Source organism: Stegodyphus dumicola, chromosome 3 (assembly GCF_044657685.1).
Source record: "Stegodyphus dumicola isolate Sdum_Otavi_A_Nest chromosome 3, ASM4465768v1".
Taxonomy (NCBI): Eukaryota; Metazoa; Arthropoda; class Arachnida; order Araneae; family Eresidae; genus Stegodyphus; species Stegodyphus dumicola.
The window spans coordinates 143,488,968-143,510,793 of record NC_140770.1 but is presented as its reverse complement, the minus strand read 5'-3'; the positions used below and the strand labels follow the sequence as shown (position 1 = coordinate 143,510,793).

The 21,826-nt window shown below is 33.4% G+C and overlaps 1 protein-coding gene across 1 annotated transcript in view; it reads left to right on the top strand.

Annotated features, from left to right (window-relative positions):
* Positions 1-3,277: 3,277 nt before the first annotated feature.
* The window catches only part of LOC118202786 (rhomboid-related protein 2-like), a 71,489-nt gene continuing 52,940 nt past the window's right edge, over positions 3,278-21,826 (top strand). Inside the window, exons 1-4 of the mRNA XM_035374979.2 lie at positions 3,278-3,429; positions 12,840-13,005; positions 13,096-13,119; positions 16,612-16,779. Coding sequence (XP_035230870.2) covers positions 12,931-13,005; positions 13,096-13,119; positions 16,612-16,779 — 267 coding nt within the window. The 5' untranslated portion in view covers positions 3,278-3,429; positions 12,840-12,930. The remainder of the gene's footprint in view (positions 3,430-12,839; positions 13,006-13,095; positions 13,120-16,611; positions 16,780-21,826) is intronic.

The window sequence follows — 21,826 nt, the reverse complement described above, 5'->3', positions numbered from 1 at the left end:
ATTTTTGGTTTTTCTGTATCCTATTAGCTCTTCAGGAACTGAAAATTTGCTTTCATTGCAGTTTAAAAGCTTTACAGATTTCTATAGAATGCTATTCTATACAGGCTTTATAATATTTCTGTATGTCTCCCAGACGGTACAGTGGTTAGGGGAGGTAAACCGCTGAGTTGGCTTCCGACCCAGGTATAGATATATCCATGCAGAATTGGTTACCAACTCGGCGGGAGTCAACCACTAGCTACCAGGCCGCAGCCCTGGGCAGCTCCGGCTGAGCAGACGATATTTATAAAATGCAAAAACAAAAACGATATACGTAGGCATACAAGGCACTTGAAGAAGAGTACAACAATGTACAAAGAAATATATACATGTGCATACAAGGCACTTGAAGAAGAGTACAATCAAAATATATGTATATAACGGGTGGCCATAATTAAACTGACAGTGCTCACAGTGTTCTGTAGCGCGATCTATTTGCGAGAATGACGCCATATTTTGTAGGAAGATTAAACAAGACGGGGGACGAAGGATTCCGCGAAAAAAAATAGTTCCAAAAGTCACCGCTAGGGGAATATTTAGCGCTGTGTTATAGAAAATAGAGTGTTAACAAATGCAAATAAATGCAGAAATTACCTTTTACTTTGCATTCAAATGAGGTTCAATGTGGCTGCCGTTATTGTGGACCACATATTGCATTCTGTGCACAGTATGCACAACAGCAGAAAGTAACATGTCCGTAGGAATCTTCCGTACAGTCCGTGATATGTTATCCTTCAACGTAGCCAGGTCCTGGACCACTCCTTGATAGACCTTGGACTTAAGGTAACCCCACAGCCAGAAGTCGCATTGGGTAAGATCAGGCGACCGAGGTGGCCATGCAGTTGGAAAGTAGCGGCTAATGACTCTTTCTGTTGTGAATTTATGTCGTAGCATCTGTTTCACCCGTACAGCAACGTGTGGAGGGACTCCATCTTGCATTAAAATGATTTCCCCCAGGCATTGTCTTTGCTGAAGTGCCGGAATAACAAAGCTGTTTAACATGTGGCGATATTTCTCTCCGGTAACAGAACAGGTTTCCGGTCCTGTCGGGGTAATGTTCTCATAGAAGAATGGACATACGATAAATTTTATTCCGCATTAATTTGCATTTGTTAACACTCTATTTTCTATGACACAGTGCCAAATATTCCCCCAGCGGTGACTTTTGGAATTAATTTTTTTTTCGCGGAATCCTTAGTCCCCCGTCTTGTTTAATCTTCCTACAAAACGTGGCGTCATTCTCGCAAATAGATCACGCTACAGAACACTGTGAGCACTGTCAGTTTAATTATGGCCACCCGGTACATATTAATACAAACTCATATACAGATATATACACACTTACATACATAGATATTCCGAAACAAATAAAAGTATACATACTCTCACTCATATTGATATATACACTCATACATATACGTTATCATGATAGTTAAAGTTTACAAGAAGCATGCCATTGCGCGATCCTTAGTATAAATTAGGTACCATAAATAAAAGATATACACATGTATACAGGTACAGCATTCAGATACACTACGAACTGTATGTATGAGAACCTGGCACAGAATAAATGCAAAATTACATATTGAACATACATATCACATACTCTGTTGCTGACATATTGAACTAGCTTATATAGATTTTTATGACCACTATCTTCCAATGTCAAAAGAGTAATTGTTAGTACAGTAGTTAATTATTGTTTTCAGTTTCCGCTGGTCAACTCTGTTACTTTGTAGATTCTGGAACCAATTTGGCCAGAATCTGACTACTGGTTGCTTGAGGCTGTTAAGTGCTGTGTGTGGGCAGAAGAACACAAAATGATCTGGATAACCCTCCTCCCCACATTCACAGTTACCATTCCCTCTCAAGACAAAGCGGCAGAGGTATGAAGGAAAGGGCCCATGACCAGTGAGGAAATACGTCATGTAATTGCTGTTAGTTTGGATTGTTGTCTTGACCTTGGGAATGAGATTGTAAACACGTCTCCCTGTGGAGGCTTGATCCCAACGTTCTTGCCATATGCTAAGGAGATGATAAAATGTCCGACTCTTTAGGTCCGAGACTGGCCTAAGGGTCGGGACTTCTCGCAAAGTGGATGAATCCGCTTCTACCTTTGCGACAACATCTGTTCTCTTATTTCCTTCTATTCCCGTATGAGCGGGCACCCAGATGAGTAAGGGTCTTTGCGAAGCAGGCATATGGATTAGAATGTCTCTAATGCTGCTGACGATAGGACTGCGAGAACGAATTCCAGCTATCGCAGCGAGGCTTGAGGCTAAGTCTGTGTAGATAATATTAGGCACTGTGGGATTTTTTTCAGGTGGAGAAGAGCTGCTCTGATTGCTATGAGCTCCGCCTGAAAGACAGAGTTTTCAGAAGCGAGCTTTCTTTTCCACTCATACGTTAAAGCTCCTCCGTTTGCTACGGTATCGAACGGCCCGGGTTCGAATCCCGGGTAAAACATGGATGTTTGTAAATATATAGTGTCGGTGCGGTATGGTGGCACTCCAAATATGCGGCGAGACGAAAGTCTCCTCGTGTGGATTGGTGGGTGAGAAGAGGGGTGGGAGACTCCCGAATTCCCCCCCCCGGGTTGCTCTTCCTTAAAACCTGGGTTGGAAAATAGAAGTCCAACCTCTGTTCGGAGTGCGCTGTGGCAACCATTGTTCCATGTAATATGGACAAGACAGCAACGTTTCTGTATGATGTGGCAAAGCAAAATTTCTGTAGAAATCTGAGATATAAAAATTATAGACTTGTATAAGTTTTTTATAAGGAAGCATTTCCATAGAGTATTTCCTGTACAGTTCTACAGGGAATTTAACAGAGCTCTGCAGCCTGTATAAACAATTTTCATAAGGGTTGTATAATAACAAGATCACGCTTCTTTGAAGTCTTCAATAAAAAATAAAGTGTCTCAAGTAATGGTTCCTTTAAAGTCGACAAAGTTGCTAGAAAGTAGGAAAGTCCTTCCATATCGGAGCAGGTCAGTTTTGCCTGAAAGAATATTCTGCTCCCCTAACCAAATCCCCCCAATTCGAAAATTTGTCTATTTTTAATCAAATTTTTATAAAACTTAGTAAAATTTAACTGAAGGGAAAAAAAGAAAGATATGAAATATGAGCTTTCAAGAGCACGTTATCATTTTTAATTTCCTTTTTGTGTCGCCCCTTATCTGATAGAGATGCATGACGCATTCTTCTCACAAACTCCTGCTTTCACTTCCTGATTTTTAGCAAGATTTGAAATAAAAATTTTGTTAATGTAACTTACTCCTTGCTTAGGACACAATTAGTGAAGTTTTCTGTACGATTCCACAGAACTTACAGACTGGAGGCTCGAATTACATGGCTGATATTAAGGCTGGCATTAAAGATTGGCGTTAAGGTATGTGCTTTGTTTTATATTCCTATTTATTCAAAGTTGCAGACTAGACTTTGAAATTTTAATTGAATTAGAAGCATTTTTAAAATTGTACAAAAATTCAACTTAAAATGCCTTAGAATTTACGTGTGATTAACAGAATTTCTATCAGGACACGAATTTAAAGATGGATTTGAGGAAATTCTTAAGCTGGCCTGTTTAGCTTTGAAATATCAGTGTCGAATTCTTTATAAAATTTCTGTGGCTGAAGATTAAAACAGTTTTTATAGTAATTCAGTATCCTACATATGATCTTCCAAAATATTATGGTCCTAGCCGTTATATTACTTGCTCTTATTTATTAGCCCAAAGGGGCAATTAGCTCTAAAGGACTAAAAATTAAATTAAATCCTTAATTTCGATTTGGCATTTTGCGTTGAAAACTATAAACGGCTAATCACTTTTCAGATTGTTGCCACCAAATATTAGAGGCCTGTATTATATTTAAAGAAATTAAATAATGAAGAATCTGCAGGAATGTATGTATGTTTCTCGCGTTATGATAAAACAATGGTACCTAGAGCCATCAAAATTTGAATAACGTAATCTTGCACAGAATATGGGTATGTGGAAGCCCAAATTCGGAATTTCAAATTTGTTTTATTATCGATTTCATATTTTGTAACACTGACTTGCACGAATTTTTGATTAACAAACTAAACGATTTCAAAGCGAGCAATGGCAACACTGTACTGGAAAAAAAGAAAAAAAAAAAAAGAAAAGAAAAGAACAAATAAAAGTAACAGACAAAATGTTAAAAAAAAAAAAAAAAAAAAAACTGAAAGGTTCAGATTTTAAATTAGGTCCAAATACGTTTAAATTGCGTTTTTTTAACGTTTTGCGTGTTACCTTTATTTATTAAATATCATGTTCTTTGCACTTAAACCATAAATTTCAGTTCAACAGCAATATCGCAAAATAGTTTTAAAATGAGCCTATCTTTAGAATCTCCGATACACAGTTCCGCGCGCAGGAAATTTAAAAAGTTTTTTTTTTTTTTTTTTTTTTTTTTCTTTTTCCTCCCCGTAGATTGTTGCTATTGCTCGCTTGCAAATCCTTGAGTTTGTTAATTAAAAATTCGTTAAAGTTTTACAAAATATGAAGTCTATCATAAAACAAATTCCAAATTTCAAATTTGGTCTGCCACATGCCCATATTCGCAGTAAGATAACGCCATTCAAAATTCGATGGCTCTAGGTACCGTTGTTTTATCACAATGCGAGAAATATACATACATTTATGCATATTTTTCATTACTTAATTTCTTCAAATATAATACAGGGCGATAGTATTTGGTAGCAACGATTTAAAAGGTGATACAGCCTTATAAAGTTTTCAACGCAAAATCTCAAAACGAAAACAATAGTTCTTCAGGGACAAAGCCCCTTTGGACTAAAATCCTTTTTATCTTCAGTCCACGAGACTGTGTATCGGAAATTCTAAAGATATGCTCATTTTAAAATGATTTTGGGATATTGCTGTTGAACTGAATTTAATGATTTGAGTAAGTATAACTTGATATTTAATAAATAAAGGTAAGACACAAAACGTTAAAAAAGGCCCCTTTGAACATAATTTAAAATCTGAAACGTTTCAGATTTTATATTGTTTTTACTATATTATTAATTTATTTACTAACGCTCATGATATAAAGTACACTGAAATAGAGGCTGTTTCACACATGTTGCGTTTGCTTTGCTTTGTCTTGTTTTATGTCATGTATGCCATATTGCGTTCTGTTTCCCCAAAACTTTTAATGAGTTTTAAAAACAAGTTCATTTTTAAATTCGTGGAAAAGGCCCAACGATAGCTTTTGTTGTACACTTTCAACTATTTCATAGCCATTTAAAATAAGTATGTAAGCATTATTAGCCCAAAAGGGACATTAGTCCGGAATGGATATTAGTCTCGAAACGGCATTTTGCATTGAATCACTATAAATGGTATATCACCCTTTAAATTGCTGCCATTCGCCCTGTATTATATTTAAAGAATAATTAAATAATAATTAACTAATTAAATAAGGAAGAATCTGCATTAATGTGTTTATGTTTCTGGCATTGTGAAAAAACAACGGTACCTAAAGCCATCCAAATTTGAATAACATAGTGCTCTACGTGAATATGGATAACTGGAAGCCTGAATTTTGAATTTCGAATTTGTTTTATTATCTGTTTCCTATTTTGTAAAACTTTAACGAATTTTCGATTAACAAACTCAAAGATTTCTAAGCAAGCAGTAGCAACACTGTAGGAGTGGGGGAAAAAAAGTTATACCCAACCTGCGATACTGTCATTCGGAAATTCTAAAGCTATGCGGTTTCTAAATAATTTTATGATTTTGTTGTGGTCCAGACTTCAATGCATTTTGAATAGTCCTACATAGTTTTAATGCATAAAAAATAATTAAATGCTTTTTTGGGTATTTTGAATACTTTGGTGATCTTTAAAATAATAAATTATTAATTTACAACAATGGAAATTAAATTACAACAAAAAATTAACAACAGCAGAAGTTGTTGTTAATTTGTAGCGTTTTGCCATGTTCAATTCAGATGTGGAACTTTTAATAATTTTGATGAGCAAGTAACAATTTCTAACGCAGACGATAATTCTCGTTATATAGTTTCACTTAAAATAAAAAAGTCTGACAAGAAACATCCACAACATTTCAGCAAACTTTCGAGTGTCCGAATTATTATGCGAGTTACTGATTAACACGTTTTGAATAAATTATTACAAGGATGCTTGATATTTATTTTGTAATGAGAAAGACTTAAAACGGAGAAAAAGTAATATATAAGAAAAATTGAAGACTGTGTTTTAATATTTTGTACAGAGTTTATGCAAATAAGTTTCAAACATACAAGTGTCCAAAAACAAACGTGAGCAACTGTTTTACTTGTTTTAGCACATTTCTATATCTGAAGCGAACATGGCAAGGCACTACAGACTAACGACAAGTTCCATCAGAAATTTAATTACTGACTTTAAAAATAATAAAAGTATTCTAAGCATCGAAAAAATCCTAAATGTAAAGCGTTCAGCTGTCCTTGACGTTATAAAACGATAGAAATTGTTTAGAACTGTTGAAAATACAGTGAAGTGTGGATCACATTCCAAGTTAATACATCAGAACCTCACTTATCATGCTTAATTTGTTCTCGAATCTTATATAAGTAATGCGAAACATTCGTTAAGAGAAATAATTTTTTTCCATAGAAATAATTGAAAATAGGATGAGTTTCCTTTCGAACAAAATACTCAACAAATTTATAATAATGGAATTTATTATTTTTAATACACTCTTTCTTACAAGAAAGTTGTGTGAAGACATTTGCTTTTGCCTACGCTTCAAAATTCGGTGAAAATCAGAAACAGCATTATCGTTAAAAAAACGTTTAGCGCACATATCTGCTCCCTTATTAGAGTGATGCTTCAGTTGATGCAATAGTTTCCTATGCTTTTAGAATCTTTCTTATTTCACTGAGGTTGTTACTTTGCTGAAACTGTTATCTCATCCACAACTTCTTGCTATATTACAGAACACAGCTACATAAGTCTTCGGTGGTCAATTCTAAGCTATGTTCTTCCACTAACTCATCTATGTCGCTGCTTGGATACCAACTACATACCCTACAGCCCCATAACCTTGGCTAGAGACACAGTTTTCGTTCACTACAAGCACATGCTCAAATCCCTCGGAGTAACTTTCGACATTGCTCTCCGACCAAAGCTTCTTCCATCCAGAAATAAGACTTCTCTCCCCCTCCCATACCTTGTCGGTCATCTTGAGGCAAGTAGTGATGTGAGTGATTTCTTTGAGCGTGAGATTGGTTCCTTCAGAAAAGCGCTTTAAAGTAGAGTTTTTTACAAATCTGAAATGTCCTGCTGGTCCATTGGCTGCAGCAAAGAAGTGGTGTTGGGAGGCAGGAACTGGACTTTTATGAATTTAAATTCTTCAAGAAAGTCATCTTCTAGGACTGGAGGATGTGCTGGAGGGTAGTCTATAGCAAGCTAGGCTCGAAGTAGCAAATTCATCTCAAGCAAATATTTTTCTACAGACGAGCCAAAAACTTCATGGATCAATCTATAAGAAGATCTCATATCCCTAAAGCCTTGTTGTTAGATCTTCACATGATACTTAGCCTGATTTTCCAAACTTTAAACTTCTTGAAAGGCTTGTGGATTACCCGAATGGTAAACAAGCAGTGGTTTAATTTTCAAATTGCCACTTACATTTGCGCAAAACAGTAGCGTGAGACGGTCTTTCATTGGTTTGAAGCTCGTCAATATATTCTCTGCTATTATGTAAATTCGTTTCAGCGTCTTTTTTCCAGCGGAGACTCGCAAGATTAAAAACCTACTGCTGCAGGTAACCCTCTTTTTGAACGCGCCGATGAAGTTCTCGGCTGCATTTTATGTCTGAACTTGTTGCTTCTCCATGCTTCACAAAGCTGTGGATGCCGGTTCTTCTCTTAAATTTTTCGAACAACCCAAGGCTTCTCTTGAATACTTCCTCTTCGTCCACTGATGACCCTGGCGTCTTATTAATGAAATCAGCAAAAATTAGTTTCGCCATCTCACAATAAATAGTATCGTCTTGCATTTGCTTCTCGTTACGTATGAGAAGCAAGCTTTGAACATCGTTGTTTGAGTAATACCAGCTACAAATCAATTCTGTTTAAGTTTCATGTTTTAAATAAGCTCTATCGTGGTTAGTAAGAATAACTGCTTCTAAAGTTTGTAAATATGTGCAATTAAAGTCTTTTTTCATATTAAATCCATAATAATTAAATATTACTTATTTTCAAATCCTTTAAAATACTGGCGTCCGTACAGCAGGACTATGGATAATTTAAAACGGGAAAGAACATAATTACGGCGATATTTCACAACTTCTTTGAAAGAAGTGGAAACTGTTATAAAAGTTGAAGCAGTAAGTAAGATTGATTTGATATCTGTATTTAATATTTTTAATGATAACGCTGACAGATTATTTCAGTTAGATGAAAGAGTTAAAGTAACTTGGCTAAGAGTGGAAAATTTTAATGAAGATGAATTTTCCAAGGATATGGATTTAACGGAAAGCTATCGAAATCAGTGGGTTACTATGAAAACGAAAGTTGATTTAATGTTATCAACCACTGAAAGAAAGGGCGATATTTCCAGTGGAAATTTCGCTTAGTTTCATTTACTAATAAAAACCATTTTCCACCATTTGGCGAAATTTATTATAATGTCATTGAACAACTGAAATCTGGTTTTGCTAAAGATGAACTATTAATTCAAATTTATACTCGTGAATTTTTAAATCCAGTTTTAACACAAGCTAAAAGGGACGAAAATTTTACTTTGCGAGTCCTTTATGATAAGTTGGAGACTCAGCTGCGAACATTAGAGACTTTAGGGGTAACGTCTAAAAATATGAAACAATGTTATATCCTTTAGTAAAATCAGCTCTACCAGAAGTTCTTATCAAGGAGTGGGAACGCACACATAACCGTGTAGAAAATAAAGACAAGAAGAACATGTTAGGAAATTTATTAGAATTTCTTCGTTTGGAAGTCGAAAGTGAAGAGCGGTTACAACTTGCTAGATCAGCATCTTGCTAGATTTTTTAAGGCAAATAAATCAATAGGTTTTCATTGAATTTAGCTAAGTCATTTATGCTGCTTTTTTTCAGTTGAGAGCATGCTACAATGCTTAGATCTGTCCTCACATCACAAAACAAAATGCAATCGACGTATTTTTTTAGAACATAACGATTTTTATAGCCTTCTTATTGTGTCTTTTAACATTTGAACTAAATGCACTGTAGTGTTGTTGGTAAATATTATGCACCTTTCGTAGCAAATTAAATTCTAAGGTGAAGTTTAAATGTGATTGTGAGCATTCATACTTTTTTATTCTATGTGATAAATTAGCATCATAGATTTTACTCAACTTAAATCACCATTCTGTTTTGCAAGCCGGAGATATGGAAAACAAAAGAGCTTGTTAGATGATTAACACATATAATAATCCTCGAACATTTCTCACAAAAATCGGGTCTGAATTCCCTTCTTATATTTCGTCAGAAGGTGTTGGCTTGAGCAATTTCAATTTTTCTTTCCAAAAAAAGTGCTGAAAATGTAATTTAGTTTCGACATACTGATTTTACTAAGTGGCATCTTAACTGTTTACACTAGTTCGCAAAAAATATGAATCGAAAAATAAGAATAAAGTATAGAAAGAAAAAGAAAAGGGACCAAGTATTAACTCACGTTCGTAAGCGTAGCAAACCAAGGGATAATTCGGACGAGATAACTGCAAATAATGCGAACTTGGGGACACCGAAGATGGGCAAATGGAATGGAATGGTATCTTCTTTCCCCTCCCGCTCCCCTGTACGCTTCTATCTCTATAAATTGGTTTTCAGGGGCATTTCTTCAGTCGCATGTGTGATCGAGGGAAAACTCAACGCTCTGTGCTATAGTTATGTGTTAGTGTATTTAAAAGGCCGATGCTATTGGCACCAGCGGTGCGATTAGCCGCTTCAGCTATTCGCACCAACATTAACCACGCATGAGCTTTGAGTTGTCCGATCCGTCATTTGAACCGAATCGAAAAGAAGGAATCCTAATTACTCGAGCTACCAAATCTGTTGTAGTGAGTCTCTCTCTCTCTTTTTTTTTACAGGCAGGTTACTACTTTGACGTAGTTTATCATTTTTTAAGCGTTAGCGACTTTCAAAAGATTAGAAAGGGAAATGTGTTCCTTTCCTTATATATATATATGTTACAACTTTTTCTTGGTCTTAGCAAGACCCACTGAGTTTGTTCTTTTCTCAATTTTTTATTTTATATTGATTATTAACTACAGGTTTTCTTACAGTTTTATAAAATCTATTTTTTTTTAAATAAAATTGTTAATCTTTAAGCTTGCAGGCCCAGCCCGAATGTATTTGTATTTTTAGGACTAATAGCTCATCGCTATTTATTTTCGTTTTGATTTTAATTTTAGACTAGATTTAGAAAGTTTGATTTTGATTAACATATTTTAACACCTTAATGTGTCATTCTGAGCGGACGCGTCGGGAAATTGGAACAGAGAATTGAGACTATTCAAATTTCCAAGACACTTTGTCAAAAAAATTTTTTAGCGAAAAAGTTTCAATTGTCTGTTTCGGCGAAACGCGTAATGGGGTTAGCTTGATTCGACGTTCAAATAAATGAAATTTCCCTTGAAAAGCCTGTTTGGATGTCGAATTGGGCTAATTTACCATTTTCCGCTTACTTTTTAACTTTTTCTGTTTTTTAATTTTATTGTATTTATGTTTTACATGTCAAATGATTTGCTTTTCATGTGTATTAATTTTTGAAAACGTCTTAAACCTTTTGGAGCAGCAGCTCTTGGTAACTTTTAGGCGAGCTTTCTACAATTTTTATTTTTTACTTATTTTGCAGCATATTGCGCAAGATGTTTTCTTGACCAAAATTGGTTTTTCAAAAATTGTTTTACTGCTTTGCTTGATAAATTATATATATATAAGAAATAAGAGATATATAAGATACATAAATAAAAGAAATGTGTTCCTTATATATATATATATATATATATATATATAAAAGGAACACATTTCTTTTATTTATGCATATATATAAAAAGGGGCATATTTTTATGTTGTTCGCATAAACTATTCCAGCAGCCGTTTGTTCTCCTAAACGGTTGGAATAGTTTAAATGACTGATTTTGGGGAAGGGGGGACTAGAACATCGTTTAAATTTTTTTGTACTTCTTAGAATACATTTAGATTCAAATGTGTGTTTTGCACAATCAAGATTTTTGTTCATTTCTCTTTGAAATTTTTCGTCTTTTAAAAGATAGTAAAAATTAGACAGAGTATGTCTGCGTAGAAAATTTAGACATGAAATAAGTTAAAAGGAATAAAATAAACTATTAAATTAACAATTAATCATATAATACTGGTTATTAACAATTTTGTATGGCTGTTTAATTTTTCTATGGAAAAAGTCTTCATTTTTCAGAACACAAAAGATATTTCCAAAGGACTTTAAAATAATAGTGTAAACACATTAATAAATTAAATTTTAATAAATAATGGGATATAATTTAAAAGACAATAATTTAATGTAAGAGATTTATATTGACAAGTTTGCACACGCAAATGAGTTATCACATTTTAGAAGGTTTTATTTCATGTATAACTTTGTTTTGAAATATGGCATTTGAACTTATAAACATGCGTGGACCCTGAAAGAGTGAGACATATATAAGAACACCATTAATTTTCAATAAGTTTTATCATTGAATAATAAATTCTCGCACTTCTATGCTGTAAGACTAGGGTTTAAGTTTGCATAAAAGTTCCTATGTTAAATAAAAGAATTTGACTCTTTATAAATACGAATATAACTTTTTATGATGACTGTTTATGAATATGTCCTTTCTTACATTCAAAGGTAACATATTTGCACAATACCGTTTCACAATGTTTATGACTCTCGTGAAATTTTGCGATCTCGTTTTAATCAAAACAGCAAAATTTTGATTTTCATGCAGTTTTTTTGTCCTTTCAAATTTAGAATATGTGGAAAACTTGTTTCCACACTCAAAAGGCAAGAAATTTGTTTTTGTCACATCCATCGTCCTCAAGTTATATCAAACAAATAACACATAAATTTCAGTAATAATAACTATAAATTAATTAACATAGAAATCGCATACAAGGAAGATAAGCAGAAACTGTTAGCAACCCTCGCTCCCGCTACCTCCTGTCTTATCGCGGTAAATTGGCGTAAAATGCTTGTACCTGGGCTAATTGTGCGCATTCGCTAACGTAGAAGGTGCGATTAGCCACTGCGTATTTAAAAAGGGAGGGGGGTACTCATACTGGAAATGGGTAAAAATCTGCAAGTGCATTTAATATATTTTATTTAATATGTTAATAAATTAATTTTTTTGTCTTTCTTTTGGGGTTCACGTGCTCCATGTGCACAAATAAAGGAGCCGCTACTGGGTGGCTACCTATTAGATGCTCTCATCCATAACGAAATGGCCACTACTTCCGGCCCTTGTAGTGCCGCAAGGCTAATGGCTGTTAAATAAAGCGCTAGAACATTATAAAATTAATTGCACAATGAAGAAAACTGAGAGTGAAGTAACATGCACTTTTTTTACATCTTCTATGCCTCTCCCAGACTTTTAATATAGTCTGAAACCTTTCTTTACTCATGTTTTTTTTTAATCTGACTTTAGTCATGAGGCAAAAAGACTTACGACAATGCAAAACAAGCCTGTCACCTGCTTTGTCTGTCTGTCTAAATTTGAGTCATGATTACCTGATTGTTTATTTAATACATTTATTTACAGATATGCCTTTTATCAGCTAATACTCTGAAAATACAAAAGCAGGGAAATTGGTTATTCGAAACTATACCTTATTACTGAAACTTTAGTCAAAATGCGAGGGGAAATAAAAGTTTCACCACCTCATCGATCTGTCAGTAAAGACTGGGACCCAATAGATATGGAACTGGTGAGTTGATCGTGTTCATTATTTTACTGCATTTAAAAATGAATCTGTAATGAATGGTATTAATTTGGCTTTTCTCGTTTCATATTACAGCAATGGAAACCAGTTTTTGATAAGGTAAGTTTTGATATTCCATGAATTCGTTAATCATTTTTACTAATTTAAGAATAAACTTATCTTTCATTTCAGTATATTGTATAAACTGTTCTAAAACTCAAAATTGCATCTTTAAACCATTTACTAATATTGTAACCGACATTTTTTTTGATATAGCTTAAATTGTGCTTATATGAAATGCATATAAACTATATATTGCAAATTATTTAATTTAAATAAAAAAGTGTTGCTTACATTACTGCATATATACAGTGTTAAGGTAATAATTTTCTCTCCATTTTTGTAATAATTTTTCGGGTAAAGTGCAGAATAGTCCACATATTTGTTTGACGCTTTTTACAAGAGTAAGAAAAAATTAGATTTTTGTCAATTTTCTTTGACTTTTTAAGTGAAAATAGGTCGATGTGTACATGGATAAAGGGAGTATGCAATGCCATTTTTCTGCAATTCTGGGATTTTTTTTAAGTGAAAATAAGTCAATGTGTACATGTATACCGAGTATGTGCAATTCTTAAAAACGTTCTAGCAGTGGGTGATCCTGCACTTCCCCAATTTTTCTAAATAATTATTTTATTTTAATAAAATCTATTCATAAAATTTGATATCAAAGTGAGTTCAGTTAAGACTTGGAAAGCTCAGTATGATGCCTGGTTATTCTGCAGGTTGATTTGCAGGCATTTTAATTTTTAAATATGAATCAATTTGGAAATATGCTCATATTTTCATATCTTTTAATAAAAACAGACTTCCTTGTTTATGGAATATCAGTGTATCTGTATAAGGGAATTTCAGATTTGATGTAGCAATATTTCTCATATACAAAGCTACTATATTTTATTCTTACAGCATTCATGCAATGTTACATCTTTTAGACATTTTCGGCACTCTAATGCATTGATTTATAGTAATATAATTGCTAATTTTTGATTAGATATACAAGGTGTCTTAAAAGGTTGTTTGCTAACTTTATGTACTGGTCTGTCAACCCATGATGAACACGTTTTACATAGGAAGATGAGTAAAAAAATCAGCAATGTTACAGCAGTGATCAACATGCAAAGAAAGGGAGCTGATAATGTCATTAACAACTTTATTAAGAAACAAAACTTTGTGATTCAGATGAAGGAAATAGCCATGGGTACGAAAAATGTTCAAAATTCTGGCCAATCTTTGGAATATGGTAACAGGTAGTTTGGCGACATTTTGGTAAGGCGATAAAGGTTACTAGCTAGGACTTTAGCAGTGTACATGGATAAAGTCGAGTGTGCGCAATGCCATTTTTTGTGCAATTCTGGGATATTTTTTTTAAGTGAAAATAGGTTGACGTGTACATGGATACCGTGTATGTGCAATTCTTAAAAACGCGGCGAGCAGTTTGCGATTCTGCACTTTCTCCCAATTTTGCACCTAATCATCGTCATGATTAAGCACTTTTATTCCATAAAAGTTCTAGCATAAGTGTAATTCGGCTAGCAGATTGTTGGAAAAAAATGTTGAGTAAAAAAAAAAAGTGAAAAAAAATGGCATCCAAACAAAAACTAGCAGGTTGCTCTAGCAGGGTTGGTCGCCAAAAAATCGCCAAGTTACCATAATCCAAAGATTAACCAAAATTCCTTCCATCTACTGCAATGTATGCTTCATAATGTCGATGCATAGATTCGTGGACTCATTTAAGGTATTTGAACGTGCCCAACTCTGGCAACCATGCTCATAACAGTTCTACAGTCAAACAGCATCACCATTTTCATACACCTTTGTTTTCTTTTATTTCATGTTCCAGCAGTTTTTATAAACAAATCATGATACAATACAAAGTCTATAATCCGGACCTCAAAGCCACAAACTTTTTTTTTTGTATGCTTTACGCATGCATGTAATGTGTTTACGCATGCGTGTTTAATGTTTAAGCATGCGCACTTAGCACAAAAAACAAAGCGACTTTAACAATTTACATTGAAAGAAATGTTTATAATAAAGTAAACAAATAAATATTAAGCTTTTCTTTTTGTAAATTTTGATATCCTTTAGATCATAATTGCTCTTTATTTCATAAATTATGGTTTTATATTTTTAATTGCATAATTTCTGCATGCCATCTTACCAGATTTAAATTGGTGATCTATAATCTGGAATCGCCAAAGTCCCGACGAGTCCGGATTACGGACTTTGTACTGTATTTTTTTTTGGCCTTAAACTCAATTTTAAAATATATGGTTGTGGATTTTGCCAGCAATAGAAGAACATGCATAAAAATTTCTGCAGGAATACAGAATTTTCCCACAAAATTTCAAAAGAGAACAACAAAGATGTGCATTTGGTAAATAACTGGTATTGCTGAGGTTTGTGCAATGCTCTGATTTTTTGAGTGAAAACAGATTGCTGTGTTCTTCGGAAGAATTACAGAAAGATTTAGAGACGGCTTTATTTGTTTTATTTTTAAATGTTTATAATTTAAGAATCATTTAAAAAAAAGTCATGAAAACCACCAGCTTGCATCCAATACATAACTTTTACGTTTTCATCTGCAAAAAATTTCTAACTATTTCAGCATGAGAGATTTTTCAATCTAATGAAAAGCATATTTTGATATTTAGAAATAAAACACCGGAATATATCTAAAATAATAAAAATGTTTTACGAGAAAATAGTAAAGTGTGCTTTCAATTTCACCATCAATCCAGGTGGAAAGATGTTTTTCCATTTCCTCATCACATTGCTTTGGGATGGGTAATTTTTATTGCAGAAGTTGTAGTGGCTGTAGTTGCTTATTTTTTGTGTAATTTTTTTAGAATAGAGCATATTGTTGAAGTAAATTAATTTAATGCTGTGTGAATATCAGACTGCCATTCACCTGTATCTAATCATCTGAGCACATGCATTTTTGTTTCCAGCAAATCTGGAACCTGGTTCAACCTGGGTTTGATTCCAGGCAAATGGGCTGGCTGCATAGGTGTTTTCATGGATTTCCCATGTGTAATGTGGATACAAGCCAGTTTGCCTTAAAAAGTCATCCACGAAGGCACCCTTCTCTTTAGGCAGATAGCCTTCAAGTGCTTTGCCATAATCAAAATAAACCAATCAAGATGTAGCATTCTGAAATAAATCCACCCCTAGCTGAGTGGTCAAAGCTGCTGATTATTTGTAATTTTTCTTAAGGTCTATTTTCAGCAACTAAATAGATTGGCTGCATGAGGTTTCTTACTTTTCTCAATGTAGAATTTAATTTACTTAAATATGAATTAGTATCTCGGAAAAATTCTTCCACAGAGATATCTTTTCTTATATATACCCAAGCTTTCTCATTACTAAATAATCATGGTTATAGTGCACTTTTCTGTATTTAAACAATTCAGTCTCGTTTGAAATATTTTTTTACCTCTTATATAACTTATATAAATATTATTATGATAATCTCATGTGTAATTGAAGCATGTGGACTTGTAAATCTATTTCAAATGTATGTTTATTTTATTATTAATAATATATTTTTAGCATGATGTAGATAAAGATGGAAAAATCCCACTGTGTCATCTGAAAGCTGCTTTAAAATCAGGCGGCGACCTCAGACATGATTTTCCGGATGATGTGATTGATGAGATACTTGAATGGGCTGACATTAACAGTGATGGCCAACTCACCTTTGATGAGTTTTTACGAATGGTATTTTTTAGAATTATATATTCATTTCTCATTGTTCTAGTGTACGAGACAACAAAATTTTTAATTTTTATCGTCTGATTGATTTGAGTAACCACTTCAGTAAAAAAGCCAAATGTGCTAAACTGTGGCAGCCATGCACATAACAATTCTGTTTTTTTAATAACATTTTTGTGTGTTTTTTTTATTGTATTCTAGCTGTTTTTATAGATACATCATGATATTCTTTTTTAACTTAAATGCAATTTTAAAATATAAACTTCTGGAATTTGCTGGGACTGGAAGAAATTGTGATAAAATTTCTGCAGGAATACTGTATTTTTATGCAAAATTGCTAAAGGGAACAATTGATTTGAATGTGTTCTAAAAGTGATTGCATTGAAATAGCTGCTGAGATAAAAGAAACAAGCTTATTTGATAGAAGGTTTATTGATTGTTTTTCTGCATAACTAATTAAAGCATAACATATATATGTATGTAATATTTTTTTTAAAAATATGTGTCATCCTTCTTCTACAAAACACAACCAAAGTGAAAAATTGCGATTATTCTATTGCATAAGTGAAGAAAATCCCAATTGTGCATAAGTACTAAACATTATATATTTTTATGCTGTAATTATTTGTGTAAAATGTTCATTATGCATCTGCTTTATTGCTTACGTTATATACCAGTTGTTTGCCCTTACTGTAGAATAAGGTTATGCCGTATGATCTCAAAGTTAGTTAACATAAATTGGATTTTTTTTTTTTTTTTAAAGCAATGGTCGTAAAAAATAAATAAATTTATTTAACCCACACTATCTAATGCTGATAGTATAAAATAAGTGAGCTACATTTTAAAATAGAAGGTGTCAAATTTATCATTAAAACAGGTTATAAGTTTTTTTAATGATAAATTTGACTTAAATATTTAGCTTTTATATTTATAGCATATTCGTAAATAAATTCCATTAATTAAAAGAAAGAAATGAAATATGTATATAATATGATGACTTAGAGTAAGCTGCAACAGACTGAGGATGGATCTCTATGTCCTTGGAAGACTTTATTGTATAGTCAGAAAGATGACACTTGAAGGAAAGACTTGTAGACAGATATGGCCGAATTGAATATCACTTTTATTCATGGATAGGAACTAATTATTAAAAACATATTTTTCATCATATATGCTCATGGGCACAAAACACACTCCACAATTTTATATAGAGTATAACATTTTAGATAATGCATGACACATAGTTAGTGGCATGTCAGAGCAAAGTAGCATCTTGACTGCAGGAGAGCAGAAGCTAAAAAGTACACTCACTATCCAGTGTGGATGCTCATCAAGAGAAGGTTTTGTTTAGATTAAAAAAGTTTCAGTTGTCAAAATTTTGAGTTCAAATTCCGAGTTAGCTATGTCATCAGTTTTATGCAAGCCATGCAAGATGGATTCACCTAGACATGACACAGTCCAGAAAAAATACGGGTTAATCTTTGTATTATGGTAACTTGGCAATTTTTTGCGAAAACTCGGCGACCATCGCTGCTACAGCAACTTGCTAGTTTTTTTTTCAGATGCCATTTTGTTTTCACGAAGTAAAGGCATTTTTTTTTTTTTTTTACTCAGCATTTTTTCCAACAATCTGCTAGCCAAATTACGCTTATACTAGAACTTTTATGGAACAAAAGTGCTTAATCATGATGAAGATTAGTTGCGAAATTGGGAGAAAGTGCAGAATCGCCCACTGCTTGCCGCGTTTTTAAGAATTGCACATACGAGTTATCGATGTACACACTGACCTATTTTCACTTAAAAAAACACCTCAGAATTGCACAAAAATGGCATTGCGCACACTCTTGACTTTATCCATGTACACATCGACCTATTTTCACTTAAAAAGTCAAAGAATGTGACAAAAATCTAATTCTTTTTACTCTTGTAAAAAGCACCAAACAAATAAGTGCGCGATTCTGTACTTTAGCAGCGAAATTGTTTCTAAGTGCTTATTAGCTAAAATCACGATCGGAATTTTCCGGAAAATGTCACATTACGTGTCTCACGATCTCTCATTTCTCTGACACAAAATAATTTGTGATTCGAACTGTGTACTTCTCAGATTATTGCTAAAGTCCTAGCTAGTAACCTTTATCGCCTTACCAAAATGTCGCCAAACTGCCTGTTACCATATTCCAATGATTAGCCAAAATAAGATTTTTAGAATAGAGAGTGAGAATTACAGGGTTAATTTTGATTTACATGTTTTTTATCTACATATGTAATATAATTACAAAACAATCTTTTTAAGAAGTATTATAATTAAAATAGGTTGATATTTACATTATGGTAACTTGGCGTTTTCTTGGCGAAAATTTGGCGACCAACTCTCCTACAGTAACCCTCTATTTTTTTTTCCCCGAAAGACATGTTTCTTTTCTTTTTATCTACTGAACACTTCTTCCAACAATCTACTAGCCGAATTACATTTATGCTAGAAATTTTATCTAACAAAACTGCTTAATCATGACAAATATTCACTGCAAAATTGGGAAAAAGTGCACAATACCATACTCCTTACGCGTTTTTCAAAATAACACATACACATAAACCATGTACATGCCGACTTATTTTTACTTAAAAAAACATCCCAGAATTACACAAAAATGGCATTGCGCACACTCTTCACTATATCCATGTACACTGCTTTTTTCTCATAAATTAGAAAAATTTCACGAAAATACATGACAATTTTCTGAATCTTTAAACCCGGTAAAAAGAACATATATGAAATTACCTGATCGCGAAAAAGTTTATATCCTTTCCAAATATGAACATTTCCCCGTATAAAATAAATAAAATATCCAAAAACTTTTACCTCTAAATCATCTATTATATTATACACGTCACCAACGAATTCATACCGCAAGCATTACAAATACTTAGTGTCAAATATTTAAATTATTTCCATGCACGTTTACTTCAACTTAAATGTATACCAAATTCCTACAAACATAAAATTCACAAAATAACTATCATTTAATTAAAATATCACTAAACCATGTACACGTCGACTTATTTTTACTTAAAAAAACATCCCAGAATTGCACAAAAATGGCATTGCGCACACTCTTCACTATATCCATGTACACTGCTTTTTTCTCATAAATTAGAAAAATTTCACGAAAATGCATAACAATTTTCTGAATCTTTAAACCTGGTAAAAAGAACATATATGAAATTACCTGATCGCGAAAAAGTATATACCCTTTCCAAATATGAACATTTCCCCATATAAAATAAATAAAATATCCAAAAACTTTTACCTCTACATTATATATTGTATTACAAACGTCACTAACTAATTCATACCGCAAACATTACAAATGGTTACAAATACTTAGTGTCAGATATTTAAATTATTTCCATGCACGTTTACGCAAATTACTTTACTTCCACCTTACATTTAGAACAATGCATAAAAATAATATCCTCAAATAATTAAAAATACTAACTTACCTATTCTTCTTCAGAATCTTGATTACGTGTCCGATAAACTTTTCTTATTTCTGTTTCAGGATCTTTAAAATCATACTTATAGTTCACACCAAGGTACCAGGTAAAATAAATAACTTAATAAAACATCTTTACTTCTATCTCTCACAACCTTAACCCCTTAACTGCCGCGGGCGTATATATACACCTTGCTCAGCCGATGCGTTAACTGCCCCAGGCGTATATATACGTCCTTCCAAACTGCTATCATTTGCTTTGCGCTGCTACACCTAAAATTATTCGCAAAGTTAACGCATCGGCTGCGCATCTGGGGCGTTTTTTTTTTGGCATCTGGGCGCATCTGGGGCGTTTTCATCTGGGGCAGTTAACGCATCGGCTGAGCAAGGCGTATGTATACGCCCGCGGCAGTTAAAGGGTTAAAGAAACACTTATTACTACCCCTTTCAATCCCACTAAATACCCATTTCGAATTCACTTTAGTTAGGGCCATGGGATCCAAAAATTAACGAACACTGTTTCACACAACACAGAATAAAGCCAAATACAAAATTTCCAGATTTTTTCCCGATGTCCCCCCTTTTCCGATTAAAGAACCGTAATTCGTCCATTAATATCACATGACGTATCCCATGATCTCTCATTTCCCTCACACAAAATAATGCGTAATCGGAACTGAGTACTGCTCACATTATTACCAAAGTCCCAGGTAGTAACCTTTATCGCCTCCAAAATGTCGCCAAACTACCAGTTACCATATTCTAAAGATCAGCCTTAAAATACGTTAAAATGGCTCATTGGCTATTTCTGGAACAGAAAAGCAAGCATTTTTGTGAAAGAGAGATTTCAATTATTTCAGTGTTCCTTCCCCTGACAAAGTAGCATTGAAGTTGATTGAATTCCTCTTCTATTATGTTCTCTTTTCTTTAAATTTCATTGCTTTTTTTTGAATTGGGGTATTGCTTGTTTGAAGTGTTTTGGTTAACATTTATTAAATAAAAAGTGCTTTGGAGTCTCAAATGGTTCAGAGGAACGAAACCTGTATTTGACACTCATATTGTTGAACTTGGTTTAAGGCTTCAAAACACTTTTCCCTTGACAAGTTCTGTTTGAAGCGTTAAACAGAGAATGTTAAACTTTTATTATTTTTGATTTATGTACTAATTTCCAGTATTTTAGATTTTTCTCCTTGAAGTGTACAGTTTATAATGTAACCTGGAGAAATTGTGTTAGACTTTCAAATTTTAATCCTTTTCGTTCCGATTTTTTTAATATGTATACACATATATGTAATAATAGCAATGAAAAGATGGAGCAGCATCGATGCGTAATAGCTATATAGGATAGACCATAGATCATATTGAAGAGGAAGATTTTTGGTTGTGTAATATATTGACTTCGTAATATTTAAAAAACTTGTCTGTCAAGGCAGTTTTAATTTCATTTTTGTGAGCAATTGACATTTGTGGCCACAGTTTGCTTGGCACTCTAGCTGTACCTATTCTAGAACATTGGTAAAAGTATATTTTAGGGTACCCCTTGGCGATTTTTGGCGGTA